Raw genomic sequence first — 16,867 nt, forward strand, 5'->3', positions numbered from 1 at the left:
AGAATGTTTTCTTTGATTTTGGAGGGAAGCCACCGTAATCCTTTTGAGGGGTTCATAAGCATCTGTTCCATGGAGATAAGCATGAAGAGAGGGATGAGAAAGAGAGAGGGGTGGAAGGAGAAAGAAGAGGGAAAGACATAAATAGAAAGAGAAAGGAAATGGAAAGAGAGAGGGATGGGGAGATGTGGGTAGAGGAAGAGCAATAGAGAGAGGAAGAAGAGAGAGAGAGAGGGGGAGAAATGGAAAGAGAAGTGGGAGGGGATAGAGAGAAAGTGAGCGAGAACGAGTGACTGAGAGGAAGGGGAGATACTGATGTGAAGAAAGAGATTAGGGGTAGGGAGATGGGGAGAGGAACCGAGTGTGGAGAGAGTGGGAAGGATGTACAGGACGTCGACAGAGAAAGAGAGTGAGGGAGTTGAGAGAAGAAAACAGAAGATAACAGGGGAGAGTGTGACAGCTCCATGCCAACCTCAGTGCCCCTGACACAGCAGCTAGCTAGCGTGGCACTGAGAGAGGGAGGGACTCAACTCATGCCAAACCCCATGCCCCTGTCAGTGCCATCTTAACTCCCCATGCCAACGTGATGCCCAGCCTGACACAGCAACTAGACTGTTATTTAGAGAAGGAGTGGTCAAAAAGGGATGAAGTGTCCTTTTGGTCCCCTCTCTGGTCGTCCGTCTTTTCTCTCTCAATTCAGTTCAATTCAAAGGTCTTTACTGGCATGGGAAACATGTTTACATTGCCAAAGCAAGTGGAATAGATAATAAACAAAAGGGAAATAAACAAGGGAAACATTAGTAAACATTACCCTCACAAAAGTTTTAAAAGAATATAGACATTTCAAATGTTACAGCATTGGCTATGTACAGTGTTGTAACAATGTGCACATAGTTGAAGTATGAAAGGGAAAATCAGTAAACAGATAAATATAGGTTGTGTTTACAATGTTGTTTGTGCTCCACTTGTGCTCCGCTCTTTTCGGGCCACAAATCTTGCTGCTGTGACTGCACACTGCGATTTTTCGTCTAACAGATATGGGATTTTATCCATTTTTGATTTGTTTAACATTCTTTGTGGGTCTGTGTGATCTGAGGGAAATATGTGTCTCTAATATGGTCATACATTTGGCAGGAGGTTAGGAAGTGCAGCTCAGTTTCCACCTCATTTCGTGGACAGTGTGCACATAGCCTGTCTTCTCTTGAGAGCCAAGTCTGCCTATGGCGGCCTCTCTCAATAGCAAGGCTATGCTCACAGAGTCTGTACATAGTCAAGGATTTTCACAGTGGTCAGGTATTCTCTCACTGTGTACTATCTGTTTAGGGCCATATAGCATTCCAATTTGCTCCAGTGTGTCTAATAGTTATCTTTTTACTTTCTCATGATTTGGTTGGGTCTAATTGTGTTGCTGTCCTAGGGCTCTGTGGGGTCTGTTTGTGTTTGTGAACAGAGCTCCAGAACCAGCTGGCTGAGGGGACTCTTCTCTGGTTTCATATCTCTGTAGGTGAGGGCTTTGGGTTTAGGCATCACTTCCTTTTAGGTGGTAGTAGAATTGAACAGCTCTTTTCTGGATGTTGATAACTAGTGGGTATAGTCCTAGTTCTGCTCTGCATACGTTGTTTGGTGTTTTGCATTTCACAAAGTTTATTTTTGCAGAATCCTGCATGCAGAGTCTCAATTGGGGGTTTGTCCCATTTTGTAAATTCTTGGTTGGCAAGTGGACCCCAGACCTAAACCATAGAGGGCAATGGGTTTGATAACGGATTGAAGTATTTTTAGCCAGATCCAAATTGGGATGTTGAGTGTTATGTTCCTTTTGATGACCTCACAACCATAGAGGGAAATGGGTTCAATAACTGATTGAAGTATTTTTTGCCAGATCTTAATTGGGATGTTGACTTTAATGTTCCTTTTGATGGCATAGAAGGCCCATCTTGCCTTGTCTCTTAGATCGTGGAAGTTACCTGTGGTTGATGTTTAGGCCGAGGTAGGTGTAATTCTTTGTGTGCTCTAGGGCAGGTATTCCCAAACTGGGTAGGGGCTGCACAATGCCGTCCCGGGTCCGCCAAATAAAAATGTAATTCACTATTTTATTTTTAAATATCATTTATATTTTTCAAAGGGGCAATACATTTGGGTGATTTTTTTTTTCTCGCCTGAGTAGCCTCGTTTCGCTGCCAAAAATAAAATTAAACCATCTAGTGTTCAGTGAAATAACAATACAATGTCAAATACAGGTATCTTAGTCAAATATTTAACATCCAATCACATTATCCGTTACTCTCTCGTGGGAATTCCACTAACGGTCCATATGTAGCCAACGTAGCTGCTGCTCATTCCGTTTGCTCGAAAATGTATAAATGGTTAAAAAAGTAAGGCCTGCATCCATAGAGACACATACCAGCTCTACTGGTAGTACTGCAACTACCAGCAGTACTACACCTGCACCTGTCGACGACACAAGTTGTTCTGCTTCCACGAGCACATCCAATGCTAGCATCAGTAATTCTACATTTGTTGTTAGCCCAGCTAGCATGGACACTGACAGTTGTGAATCTGATGAAGCCGAAGAGCTACTCCCCCCTTACCCGGGAAAGCACCGAACAACAGACAGGGACATTGGACCATCAAAGAGGCGCAAATATGATGAGAACGACATTGATTTGGGGTTCAATTATATAGGGAGTAGTGCCTTTCCTCAGCCACAGTGTGTTATATGTGCAGAAGTACTATCTCACAACTCGATGAAACCTTCACTCTTGCGCAGACATTTAGAAACAAAACATGCCAATTTGAAAAATAAGCCACAGGAGTTTTTTGAGCGAGAATTAAGACGACTTTTGAGTAGTAAGACATGTATAAAAGCAACAGATACCATTGATAAGAAGGCGCTAGAAGCGTCTTATATGGTGAGCTATCGAGTGGCTAGGACAGGCAAGCCCCATACTATTGTGGAGGACTTAATTCTTCCTGCTGCTGCAGATATGGCTGGGACAATGCTGGGGGAAAAGGCGCAAAAAAACTATACAGACAATGCCTTCATCAAACAACACTGTTTCACGACGCATCAGTGACATGGCAGGAGATGTTTTGAAACAATTACTGCTTCGCATACAAGCCAGTGAATTCTATGCATTACAGCTGGATGAGTCAACAGAAGTGGCGGGCCTGGCACAGCTCCTGGTATATGTCCGTTAAGTTTATGGGGGGTCAATTAAGGAAGACAACCTCTTCTGAAAACTACTGGAAACCAGGACAACGTGAGAGGATATTTTTAAAGTACTGGACAGCTTTGTGACATCAAATGAACTTTGGTGGTCAAGATGTGTTGGTATCTGTACTGATGGCGCAAACGCCATGACAGGGAGACATAGTGGAGTGGTAACGCGCCTGCAAGCAGTTGCTCCTGATGCCACTTGTGTACACTGCAGCATCCACTGAGTTGCAATGATATGGGCAGCGACCATGTAACGCTTTTACAACATACAGAAGTGCGCTGGTTATCAATGGGCAAAGTATTGACATGTTTTTTTGAATTGGGAGAAGAGCTTAAAGTTTTCTTTGCTGACCATAATTTTCACTTGTCTGACCGCTTGCATGATGACGAGTTTTTCACACGATTGGCCTATCTGGGTGATGTTTTTTCTCGCCTGAATGATCTGAATCTAGGATTACAGGGACTCTCCGCAACTATATTCAATGTGCTGGACAAAATTGAGGCTATGATTAAGAAGTTGGAGCTCTTCTCTGTCTGCATTAACAAGGACAACACACAGGTTTTTTCATTATTGTATGATTTTTTGTGTTCAAATGAACTAAAGCTTACGGACAATGTCAAATGTGATATAGTGAAGCACCTGAGTGAGCTGGGTGCGCAATTACAAAGGTACTTTCCTGAAACGGACGACACAAACAACTGGGTTCGATATCCCTTTCATGCCCTGCCTCCAGTCCACTTACCGATATCTGAACAAGAGAGCCTCATCAAAATTGCAACAAGCGATTCTGTGAAAATTGAATCTAATCAGAAGCCACTGCCAGATTTCTGGATTGGGCTGTGCTCAGAGTATCCGAGTATCAGGAAAATGATTTAAGACTGAGACTCTCTCCAATACAACCCAACATTGCAGAGTTATGTGCATCCTTTCAAGCACACCCTTCTCATTAACCTGTGGTGAGTTATTCACAATTTTAGATTAACAAATAAAGTTCTTTATGTAAAATGGTTAAATAAAGAGCAAAATTATTGAGTATTATTATAATATTATTTGTGCCCTGGTCCTATAAGAGCTCTTTGTCACTTCCCATGAGCCGGGTTGTGACAAAAACTCACACTCATTCTTATGTTTAATAAATGTATAGTGTGTGGCAGGCTTACAATGATGGCAAAAAACAACATTTGAGAGTGCGCTGACCCTGGTGCTAGAGGGGGTACGCAGCTGGAGGTTGAATGTTTGAAGGGGTACGGGACTATAAAAAGTTTGCGAACCACTACTCTAGAGGAACAGTGTCAGGATAGAATTTGTATTTGTTGTCTTGGCTACTGGACCTTTTTTGCAAAACCATTATTTTTGTGTTACTGAGATTCATTGTCAGGGCCCAAGTCTGACACAATCTGTGTAGAAGATCTAGGTTCTGCTGTAGGCTCTCCTTGGTTGGGGACAGAGTCACCAGATCATCTGCAAACAGTAGACATTGGATTTCTGTCCGGGCACTGCAGACTGTTCTAGTGCCCTCACCAATTGATTTATATATAAACTCAGCAAAAAAAGAAACGTCCTCCAGCTGTCAACTGCGTTTATTTTCAGAAAACTTAACATGTGTAAATATTTGTATGAACATAACAAGATTCAACAACTGAGACATAAACTGAATAGGTTCCACAGACATGTGACTAACAGAAATTGAATAATGTGTCCCTGAACAAAAGGGGGGTCAAAATCAAAAGTAACAGTCAGTATCTGGTGTGGCCACCAGCTGCATTAAGTACTGCAGTGTATCTCCTCCTCACGGACTGCACCAGATTTGCCAGTTCTTGCTGTGAGATGTTACCCCACTCTTCCACCAAGGCACCTGCAAGTTCCCAGACATTTCTGGGGGGAGTGGTCCTAGTGACACACCGCCCCAGACCATAACGGACCCTCCACCTCCAAATCGATCCCACTCCAGAGTACAGGCCTTGGTGTAACGCTCGTTCCTTCGACGATAAACGCGAATCCGACCATCACCCCTGGTGAGACAAAACCGCGACTTGTCAGAGAAGAGCATTTTGCTGTCTGGTCCAGCGACGGTGGGTTTGTTTCTATAGGTGATGTTGTTGCCGGTGATGTCTGGTGAGGACCTGCCTTACAACAGGCCCTCAGTCCAGCCTCTCTCAGCCTATTGCGGACAGTCTGAGCACTGATGGAGGGATTGTGCGTTCCTGGTGTAACTCGGGCAGTTGTTGTTGCCATCCTGTACCTGTCCCGCAGGTGTGATGTACTGATCCTGGTCTGCCACTGCGAGGACGATCAGCTGTCCATCCTGTCTCCCTGTAGCGCTGTCTTAGGCGTCTCACAGTATGGACATTGCAATTTATTGCCCTGGCCACATCTGCAGTCCTCATGCCTCCTTGCAGCATGCCTAAGGCACGTTCACGCAGATGAGCAGGGACCCTGGGCATCTTTCTTTTGGTGTTTTTCAGAGTCAGTAGAAAGGCCTCTTTAGTGTCCTAAATTTTCATAACTGTGACCTTAATTGCCTACCGTCTGTTAGCTGTTAGTGTTTTAACTTAGGGATAGGCGTCCCACTAGCGGAGGGCGCACAATTCAAATAAAAATTATGGATATTAAACATTTAGGTACATATTTTATTTATTTCACCTTTATTTAACCAGGTAGGCAAGTTGAGAACAAGTTCTCATTTACAATTGAGACCTGGCCAAGATAAAGCAAAGCAGTTCGACACATTCAACAACAGAGTTACACATGGAGTAAAACAAACATACAGTCAATAATACAGTAGAATGTGGTGATTGACAGAGTCGAAAGCCTTGGCCAGGTCAATGAATACGGCTGCACAATATTGTTTCTTATCGATGGCGGTTAAGATATCGTTTAGGACCTTGAGCGTGGCTGAGGTGCACCTACGACCAGCTCTGAAACCAGATTGCATAGCGGAGAAGGTGCGGTGGGATTCGAAATGGTCGGTAATCTGTTTGTTGACTTGGCTTTCAAAGACCTTATAAAGGAAGGGTAGGATAGATATAGGTCTGTAGCAGTTTGGGTCAAGAGTGTCCCCCCCTTTTGAAGAGGGGGATGACCGCAGCTGCTTTCCAATCTTTGGGAATCTCAGACGACACGAGAGGTTGAACATATAAGTGTCTTATATCGGCTGAAAGCTTAAATTGTTGTTAATCCAACTGCACTGTCCGATTTACAGTAGCTATTACAGCGAAAACATGCCATACGATTGCTTGAGGACGGCGCCCCAGATCAAAATATTTTTCCACCGGTAGAGGTTTCATACATTCACAAATAACGATTAAATATTCACTTATTTTTTGAAAATCTTCCTCTGATTTGTCATCCAAAGGGTCCCAGCTATAACATGTAGTGCCGTTTTGTTAGATAAAATCCTTCTTTATATCCCAAAAAGTCAGTTTAGTTGGCGCCATCGATTTGAGTAATCCACTCGTTCAACGTGCAGAGAAAGGAATCCGAAAATCTACCCCTAAACTTTGTTTCAACAAGTCAAAATACGTTTCTATTTACTCCTCAGATACCCTAAAATGTAATCAAACTATAATATTTCTTACGGAAAGAAGTTTGTTCAATAGGAAACCCGATTTTAGCAGTTGCGTCCTGTCTTCATGGCGCTCAAACACACATTTCCAAGACTATGTCCCTGTAATAAAACTGATATTGCTTATTCATTTTTGAAGTTACAAGCCAGAAACCCTCAACATAGACTGCTGACACCCTGTGGAAGCCATATGAATTTCATCCAGGGAGCTAATTTTCAATATGACCTTTTACGTGCCTTTCTAAGAGGATGGTCTCTCTCAAAAAAAATCATGTTGGTTTTTATTTGGATTTTTTCCTACCATATGTATTGTGTTATATTCTCCTACATTATTTTAACATTTCTACAAACTTCAAAGTGTTTTCTGTACAATGGTACCAATTATATGCATATCCTGGATTCAGGGCCTGAGCAACAAGCAATTTACTTTGGGCACGTCATTCAGGCGGGAATTGAGAAAAAGGGGGCCTAGCCCTAAGGAGTTTTAATGACCGTTCCACAGGGGCATGTTCATTAATTGTTTATGGTTCATTGAACAAACATGGGAAACTGTGTTTAAACCCTTTACAATGAAGATCTGTGAAGTTATTTGGATTTTTACAAATTATCTTTGTAAGACAGTGTCCTGATAAAGGGACGTTTATGTTGAAGAGGGTGGGGCTCAAGCTGCATCCCTCTCTCTCTCTCTTTCTCTCTCTCTCTACTTTCTCTCTCTGCTCTCTCTACTCTCTCTCTCTCTTGTCTCTTCTCTCCCTATCTCCTCTCTCTCTACTCTCTCTCTTTGTCTCTACTCTATATCTCTATCTCTACTTTCTCTCCTGTGTCTGAAGTCTTGTTGTTCATTCACTGCATTCAAACACTGTCTCTGGGCTCCCTCTAGTAGTGAATTGTGACTGGTACACTGGTGAGTGTTCCATCTCAGTTGGTTACTTAGGTTGTATCAGCTAGTTTATTATTGCTAGTGTATTACAGCAATGTTTGAATATCTGAAAATAGGTGAATATGCAAGCATATAATGTACTGTATGTGTCTGTCGTTATAAGTAGTGCTTTCCTCTTGCTTAGCATGACAGTGAGAAGTGTACATTAGCATGATGCCCTGTAACAACCCACATGTTAACACTTTGGAGAGTACTGTATTTAGACGCAGTCACAGTCTCCTTAGCCCTTCACTAACACACACACACATTTTAAATACTTAATTTGAATCCACCATACAAATTTACAAAAAAAGGATCCAAACATTTCAAAGGTCCCTGTATGCATGGCACTCAAGTGTACAGGAAGCTCCTCCTTCTCCAAGCAGCTAGGCTGCCCACGACAGCTGAAACAGAGCAGTACCTTGCCAATTGGTTTGCTGTAGTTTTGTCAGCCCGCAATCTGGAGGCCACGCACTGCAAGCCTGTGTACGTGGCCAAGACTGCCAAATATCAGCACCACCAGCTTGTACCTCCACCCAGGCTGTCCCAGCACCACGAGGGGCTGGTACTGAAGCAGCTTGTCAGAAAAGGCCTGCTCCATGTAGCCGTCCAATCAGCACCTCCCCCTGACCTCCCCCACAACAACAATATCTGGTGTATTTGGTACACAGGAAAACACATCATCATCAACATCAAACCAGCTTCCCCTTACACAAGAATGTTTATGCATGTGTGCTGTTGGTGAGACCACTTGTCTCAACTCGCTGGCTATCAGGTCAACAAGTTGGTCATGTCTAGCAATGTACAAATCCTTGTATGAACAGCAGCCATTTACAACATGGGCAATGGACTCCATTACATTTGACTTGTGTAGAATACAAAATGGCTCATGGTTTGCATGGTACCAGAGTGCTACATTATATTTGTTGAAGGCACAGTTATGCCGAAACGTTGGCGATTTACCCAGTAAATACCTGGGAGTCTATAGAGTGTGAGACTCTTTATTTGTTTTATAGCTTGTAGAACTTGCAGCCTCACCTTAACAGTAAAGGTGAGAATGTCCTCACCAATGGCAGTATTCTGGTACATGGAATGGGAGTGGTCAGCACATTCCAGAGCAGTGAATTTCTCCTGCAGCCTCAGGCCGGTCCAGTGTTGCAGTAGCTGCATCCGTCTGATAGCGAGGAGTGTTGTCCTGGATGTAGGATGAGATGTTCCATCATGGTGACAGAAGTCTCCACAACAACACCGCGATCTGCCACAACTGCATCAGTTTCCATATCAGTCCGTGTCCACCTGAGCTCCACTCCAGTCCTGTTGCACAGGTCGTTGATGTCCAGCCAGTCTGACCAGACTCAAAAGCCCGCAGCACGAGTGTCCAATTTTCCATTGGCCTTCCTCCTGAAGTCCAGGAAGTTGTCCTCAGTGTCCCTGGCCAGTGGAACCTTCCTCCTCCGTTGGTCCAGAAGGAGGGAAGCTCTGGCTAACTCCTTAACTGTCACATCGTCACTGTTGAGCATGTTCAACAGGTGAGTCAGTCTGGTAGCAGTGTAAATCCACTCAATATTCGGGACCCCTAAACCCCCCTCTCTTTGGCTCAGGAAGACAACGTCACATGTGGCGTGTGTGTTGAAGCATAGCCACTTTCTCACCACTTGAACAGTTTTGTTGTTCATTTCCCTCAGAACCTTCTGTGGGATAGGCACATTTGCAAGCAGATGTTGAATCTTTGCTAGGGCCACCTTTCTCACAAATCAAATCAAATGTTATTTCTCACATGCTCTGAATACAACAGGTGTAGTAGACCTTACCGTGAAATGCTTACTTACAAGCCCTTAACCAACAATACAGTTCAAGAAAGAGTTAAGAAAATATTTACTAAATAAACTAAAGTAAAAATAGTAAAATACAAATAAAAAGTAACACAATAAAATAACAATGACGAGGCTATATACGGGGTACTTGTACCCAGTCTCTGTGGGGGTACAGGTTAGTCAAGTTATTTTGTACCTGTACTGTAGGTAGGGGTAAAGTGACTATGCATAGATAATAAACAGCAAGTAGCAGCAGTGTAAAAACAAAGGGAAGTGGGCATGTCAATGTAAATAGTCCGGGTGGCCATTTGATTAATTGTTCAGCAGTCTTATGGCTTGGGGGTAGAAGCTGTTATGGAGCCTTTTGGTCCTAGACTTGGCGCTCCGGTACCGCTTGCCATGCGGTAGCAGAGAAAACAGTCTATGACTTGGGTGACTGGAGTCTTTGACAATTTTTTGGGCCTTCCTCTGACACCACCGAGTGTATAGGTTCTGGATGGTAGGAAGCTTGGCCCCAGTGATGTACTGGGCTATACGCACTACCCTCTGTAGTGCCTTATGGTCAGATGCCTAGCAGATGCCATACCAGGCGGTGATGCAACCGGTAAGGATGCTCTCAATGGTGCAGCTGTATAACTTTTTGAGGATCTGGGAAGCCATGCCACATCTTTACAGTCTCTTGAGGCGGAAAAGGTGTTGTCGTGCCCTCTTCACGACTGTCTTCATGTGTTTGAACCATGATAGTTCGTTGGTGATGTCAATGGTGATCAGTTTTAGACTTGTACCAGCGGTTACCTCCACTGTGTCTTTCATAGAACACTGCTCATTTAGTGTCTTTCACTTCCAGACCATTTCAAAAAGTAATCTGTGCGAGAGAGCATCTCTTTGATAACATGCTCCTTTCTGGAGGAGATCTGAACATCATCATCAAGCCATGGAGCCACTGGTTAATGGCTAGGATGAAGTTAACAGCACTCTATGGGCAGCCGGTTTTTACACCAACCCTGAGTGGGATTCGGCTCATCCAGCTGCTTCCCACAAATAACTGTCTTTCCCCTAACAGTCCCACCCTGTCTTTCCCTTAACAGTCCCACCCTGTCTTTCCCCTAACAGTACCACCCTGTCTTTCCCCTAACAGTCCCACCCTGTCTTTCCCCTAACAGTCCCACCCTGTCTTTCCCTTAACAGTCCCACCCTGTCTTTCCCTTAACAGTACCACCCTGTCTTTCCCTTAACAGTCCCACCCTGTCTTTCCCCTAACAGTCCCACCCTGTCTTTCCCCTAACAGTCCCACCCTGTCTTTCCCCTAACAGTCCCACCCTGTCTTTCCCCTAACAGTCCCACCCTGTCTTTCCCCTAACAGTCCCACCCTGTCTTTCCCTTAACAGTCCCACCCTGTCTTTCCCCTAACAGTCCCACCCTGTCTTTCCCCTAACAGTCCCACCCTGTCTTTCCCTTAACAGTCCCACCCTGTCTTTCCCTTAACAGTCCCATCCTGTCTTTCCCCTAACAGTACCACCCTGTCTTTCCCCTAACAGTACCACCCTGTCTTTCCCTTAACAGTCCCACCCTGTCTTTCCCCTAACAGTCCCACCCTGTCTTTCCCTTAACAGTACCACCCTGTCTTTCCCCTAACAGTCCCACCCTGTCTTTCCCTAACAGTCCCACCCTGTCTTTCCCTTAACAGTCCCACCCTGTCTTTCCCCTAACAGTACCACCCTGTCTTTCCCCTAACAGTCCCACCCTGTCTTTCCCCTAACAGTCCCACCCTGTCTTTCCCCTAACAGTCCCACCCTGTCTTTCCCTAACAGTCCTGTCTTTCCCCTAACAGTCCCACCCTGTCTTTCCCTAACAGTACCACCCTGTCTTTCCCCTAACAGTACCACCCTGTCTTTCCCTAACAGTCCTGTCTTTCCCCTAACAGTCCTGTCTTTCCCCTAACAGTCCCACCCTGTCTTTCCCTAACAGTACCACCCTGTCTTTCCCTAACAGTCCCACCCTGTCTTTCCCCTAACAGTCCCACCCTGTCTTTCCCCTAACAGTACCACCCTGTCTTTCCCCTAACAGTCCCACCCTGTCTTTCCCTTAACAGTCCCACCCTGTCTTTCCCCTAACAGTCCCACCCTGTCTTTCCCCTAACAGTCCCACCCTGTCTTTCCCCTAACAGTACCACCCTGTCTTTCCCTTAACAGTCCCACCCTGTCTTTCCCCTAACAGTCCCACCCTGTCTTTCCCTAACAGTCCCACCCTGTCTTTCCCCTAACAGTCCCACCCTGTCTTTCCCTTAACAGTCCCACCCTGTCTTTCCCCTAACAGTCCCACCCTGTCTTTCCCCTAACAGTCCCACCCTGTCTTTCCCTAACAGTACCACCCTGTCTTTCCCCTAACAGTCCCACCCTGTCTTTCCCCTAACAGTCCCACCCTGTCTTTCCCCTAACAGTCCCACCCTGTCTTTCCCCTAACAGTCCCACCCTGTCTTTCCCCTAACAGTCCCACCCTGTCTTTCCCCTAACAGTACCACCCTGTCTTTCCCCTAACAGTCCCACCCTGTCTTTCCCCTAACAGTCCCACCCTGTCTTTCCCTTAACAGTCCCACCCTGTCTTTCCCCTAACAGTACCACCCTGTCTTTCCCTTAACAGTCCCACCCTGTCTTTCCCCTAACAGTCCCACCCTGTCTTTCCCCTAACAGTCCCACCCTGTCTTTCCCCTAACAGTACCACCCTGTCTTTCCCCTAACAGTACCACCCTGTCTTTCCCCTAACAGTCCCACCCTGTCTTTCCCCTAACAGTACCACCCTGTCTTTCCCCTAACAGTCCCACCCTGTCTTTCCCCTAACAGTCCCACCCTGTCTTTCCCTTAACAGTCCCACCCTGTCTTTCCCCTAACAGTACCACCCTGTCTTTCCCTTAACAGTCCCACCCTGTCTTTCCCCTAACAGTCCCACCCTGTCTTTCCCCTAACAGTCCCACCCTGTCTTTCCCCTAACAGTCCCACCCTGTCTTTCCCCTAACAGTCCCACCCTGTCTTTCCCCTAACAGTCCCACCCTGTCTTTCCCTTAACAGTCCCACCCTGTCTTTCCCTAACAGTCCCACCCTGTCTTTCCCTAACAGTCCCACCCTGTCTTTCCCTTAACAGTCCCACCCTGTCTTTCCCCTAACAGTACCACCCTGTCTTTCCCTAACAGTCCCACCCTGTCTTTCCCTTAACAGTCCCACCCTGTCTTTCCCTAACAGTACCACCCTGTCTTTCCCCTAACAGTCCCACCCTGTCTTTCCCTTAACAGTCCCACCCTGTCTTTCCCCTAACAGTACCACCCTGTCTTTCCCTTAACAGTCCCACCCTGTCTTTCCCTTAACAGTCCCACCCTGTCTTTCCCCTAACAGTCCCACCCTGTCTTTCCCCTAACAGTCCCACCCTGTCTTTCCCTAACAGTCCCACCCTGTCTTTCCCCTAACAGTCCCACCCTGTCTTTCCCTTAACAGTCCCACCCTGTCTTTCCCCTAACAGTCCTGTCTTTCCCCTAACAGTACCACCCTGTCTTTCCCTAACAGTCCCACCCTGTCTTTCCCTTAACAGTCCCACCCTGTCTTTCCCTTAACAGTCCCACCCTGTCTTTCCCTTAACAGTCCCACCCTGTCTTTCCCTTAACAGTCCCACCCTGTCTTTCCCCTAACAGTCCCACCCTGTCTTTCCCTAACAGTCCCACCCTGTCTTTCCCCTAACAGTCCCACCCTGTCTTTCCCCTAACAGTCCCACCCTGTCTTTCCCCTAACAGTCCCACCCTGTCTTTCCCCTAACAGTACCACCCTGTCTTTCCCTAACAGTCCCACCCTGTCTTTCCCCTAACAGTCCCACCCTGTCTTTCCCCTAACAGTCCCACCCTGTCTTTCCCCTAACAGTACCACCCTGTCTTTCCCTAACAGTACCACCCTGTCTTTCCCCTAACAGTCCCACCCTGTCTTTCCCTTAACAGTCCCACCCTGTCTTTCCCCTAACAGTCCCACCCTGTCTTTCCCCTAACAGTCCCACCCTGTCTTTCCCTTAACAGTCCCACCCTGTCTTTCCCCTAACAGTCCCACCCTGTCTTTCCCCTAACAGTACCACCCTGTCTTTCCCCTAACAGTCCCACCCTGTCTTTCCCCTAACAGTCCCACCCTGTCTTTCCCCTAACAGTCCCACCCTGTCTTTCCCCTAACAGTACCACCCTGTCTTTCCCCTAACAGTCCCACCCTGTCTTTCCCCTAACAGTCCCACCCTGTCTTTCCCCTAACAGTCCCACCCTGTCTTTCCCCTAACAGTCCCACCCTGTCTTTCCCCTAACAGTCCCACCCTGTCTTTCCCCTAACAGTCCCACCCTGTCTTTCCCCTAACAGTACCACCCTGTCTTTCCCCTAACAGTACCACCCTGTCTTTCCCCTAACAGTACCACCCTGTCTTTCCCCTAACAGTCCCACCCTGTCTTTCCCCTAACAGTCCCACCCTGTCTTTCCCCTAACAGTCCCACCCTGTCTTTCCCCTAACAGTCCCACCCTGTCTTTCCCTTAACAGTCCCACCCTGTCTTTCCCCTAACAGTCCCACCCTGTCTTTCCCCTAACAGTCCCACCCTGTCTTTCCCCTAACAGTCCCACCCTGTCTTTCCCCTAACAGTACCACCCTGTCTTTCCCCTAACAGTCCCACCCTGTCTTTCCCTTAACAGTCCCACCCTGTCTTTCCCCTAACAGTCCCACCCTGTCTTTCCCCTAACAGTACCACCCTGTCTTTCCCCTAACAGTCCCACCCTGTCTTTCCCTTAACAGTCCCACCCTGTCTTTCCCCTAACAGTACCACCCTGTCTTTCCCCTAACAGTACCACCCTGTCTTTCCCTAACAGTCCCACCCTGTCTTTCCCTAACAGTCCCACCCTGTCTTTCCCCTAACAGTACCACCCTGTCTTTCCCCTAACAGTACCACCCTGTCTTTCCCTAACAGTACCACCCTGTCTTTCCCTTAACAGTACCACCCTGTCTTTCCCTAACAGTCCCACCCTGTCTTTCCCCTAACAGTCCCACCCTGTCTTTCCCCTAACAGTCCCACCCTGTCTTTCCCCTAACAGTCCCACCCTGTCTCACCATTTCACAGTCATGCTTATTAAAATGTCCCTGGGACCCTTTTCCCTAACAGTGTATACTCTTCCCTAATGTATGTGCTCTCTGTCACCTCCGGCCGCATAGCAAATGGCCCAACAAAACACAAAGGACAATGCCCATGGACCAGTCAGTCCTTCCCCCATTACAGTATCCAAAGGACGGCCTATTGAAGTGTGTGTTAGTGATGCTATTGCATCTATGTGTGGTATTTTTCTAAAACGTGTCCTCTGAGGATAACTCTGATGCTATCAATATGGATGTATGATCTCTGTGGCAGCTTGTATGATCTCTGTGGTAACTGGTATATGGATGTATGATCTCTGTGGTAACCTGTATGATCTCTGTGGTAACTTGTATATGGATGTATGATCTCTGTGGTAACTTGTATATGGATGTATAATCTCTGTGGTAACTTGTATGATCTCTGTGGTAACTGGTATATGGATGTATGATTTCTGTGGTAACCTGTATGATCTCTGTGGTAACTTGTATATGGATGTATGATCTCTGTGGTAACTTGTATGATCTCTGTGGTAACTGGTATATGGATGTATGATCTCTGTGGTAACCTGTATGATCTCTGTGGTAACTTGTATATGGATGTATGATCTCTGTGGTAACCTGTATGATCTCTGTGGTAACTTGTATATGGATGTATGATCTCTGTGGTAACTTGTATATGGATGTATAATCTCTGTGGTAACTGGTATATGGATGTATGATCTCTGTGGTAACCTGTATGATCTCTGTGGTAACTTGTATATGGATGTATGATCTCTGTGGTAACTTGTATATGGATGTATGATCTCTGTGGTAACTTGTATATGGATGTATGATCTCTGTGGTAACTTGTATATGGATGTATGATCTCTGTGGTAACCTGTATGATCTCTGTGGTAACTTGTATATGGATGTATGATCTCTGTGGTAACTTGTATATGGATGTATAATCTCTGTGGCAACTGGTATCTGTACAGGGTGAACTGTAAACTACTCTATAAAAAGGGGTTTTATTATCTTTAGGAAGTCTGTCATATCTGCACTAGGTCTCATCCCCCACACAAGCCTTTAGATGCTGTGACACCCTGTGGAGATTGGGCCTGGGGGATCAGGTTACTGTAACTTGGTATCGTTTGATTGTTCAATTGTGGTTGGTTTTGATTTGAAAGAATCACACCCTCAAATGTTCTAAATGGAATGAAATGCCTTTGATCTGCCTCTTATCTTGCCCATAGAATAAGGTTGTATGAAATGCTTCTATTGTAAACTACCCGGGGATGTGTCCCCTAAGTGGTTCTGTTCATGCTTTGTAACTCAAGGATCTTCATGCCTAGTAATGCTTCTTTATTTTACCTTTATTTAAAATGGCAAGCCAGTTAGGAACAAATTCTTATTTTCAATGATGGCCTAGGAACAGTGCGTTAACTGCCTTGTTCAGGTGCAGAAGGACGGATTTTTACCTTGTCAGCTCAGGGATTCGATCTTGCAACCTTTCGGTTACTAGTCCAATGCTCTAACCACTAGGCTACCTGCTGCCCCATGCTTTGTAACTTAAGCTTTATGCCTTTTATAATGTAACAATTAGATCTGAAATAGTATTTGAACCCAGGGTTGCTGGTGTGTCCACCCTTCTCATCGTGACTGTCTTGTCGTCAGGACTATGAGAGCCGCTCCAGCTACACGGTGTCTCCGAATGGCGTGGTTTCTCCCAGCTGCCCCTGCTCTCCGTTTCTCACCCCGCTGGCGGCGCGTCACTACCTCCAGCTCCTCCAACAGCAGATCCAGCAGCAGCAGCAACACACACAGGTGGCAGTCGCACAGGTGAGAGAGAGAGAGACACACACACATACACAGACACATTTATGACACACAGTCTTGTACAGCTAACCTTGTGGGGACACATAATTCAGTCCCATTCAAAATCCTATTTTCCCTAAACCTAACCGTACTCTTACCCTAACCTTAACCCAAAAACCTAACCTTAACCCTGAACCTAACCCTAGCTCCTAACCCTAAACCTAACCCTATCTCCTAACCCTAAAACTAACCCTATCTCCTAACCCTAAAACTAACCCTAGCTCCTAACCCTAACCCTAGCTCCTAACCCTAAAACTAACCCTAGCTCCTAACCCTAAAACTAACCCTATCTCCTAACCCTAAAACTAACCCTAGCTCCTAACCCTAACCCTAGCTCCTAACCCTAAAACTAACCCTAGCTCCTAA

The 16,867-nt window shown here is 45.9% G+C and overlaps 1 protein-coding gene across 2 annotated transcripts in view; it reads left to right on the top strand.

The window, feature by feature from the left end:
- Positions 1–16,867, top strand: part of si:dkey-34e4.1 (carboxyl-terminal PDZ ligand of neuronal nitric oxide synthase protein) — a 178,155-nt gene that overhangs the window by 118,731 nt on the left and 42,557 nt on the right. For both annotated transcript variants that reach the window (XM_045692940.1, XM_014140244.2), the window contains exon 8: positions 16,301–16,465. In XM_045692940.1, the coding sequence (XP_045548896.1) occupies positions 16,301–16,465 (165 nt within the window). The remainder of the gene's footprint in view (positions 1–16,300; positions 16,466–16,867) is intronic.

Source organism: Salmo salar, chromosome ssa01 (assembly GCF_905237065.1).
Source record: "Salmo salar chromosome ssa01, Ssal_v3.1, whole genome shotgun sequence".
In the NCBI taxonomy this organism is placed as follows: Eukaryota; Metazoa; Chordata; class Actinopteri; order Salmoniformes; family Salmonidae; genus Salmo; species Salmo salar.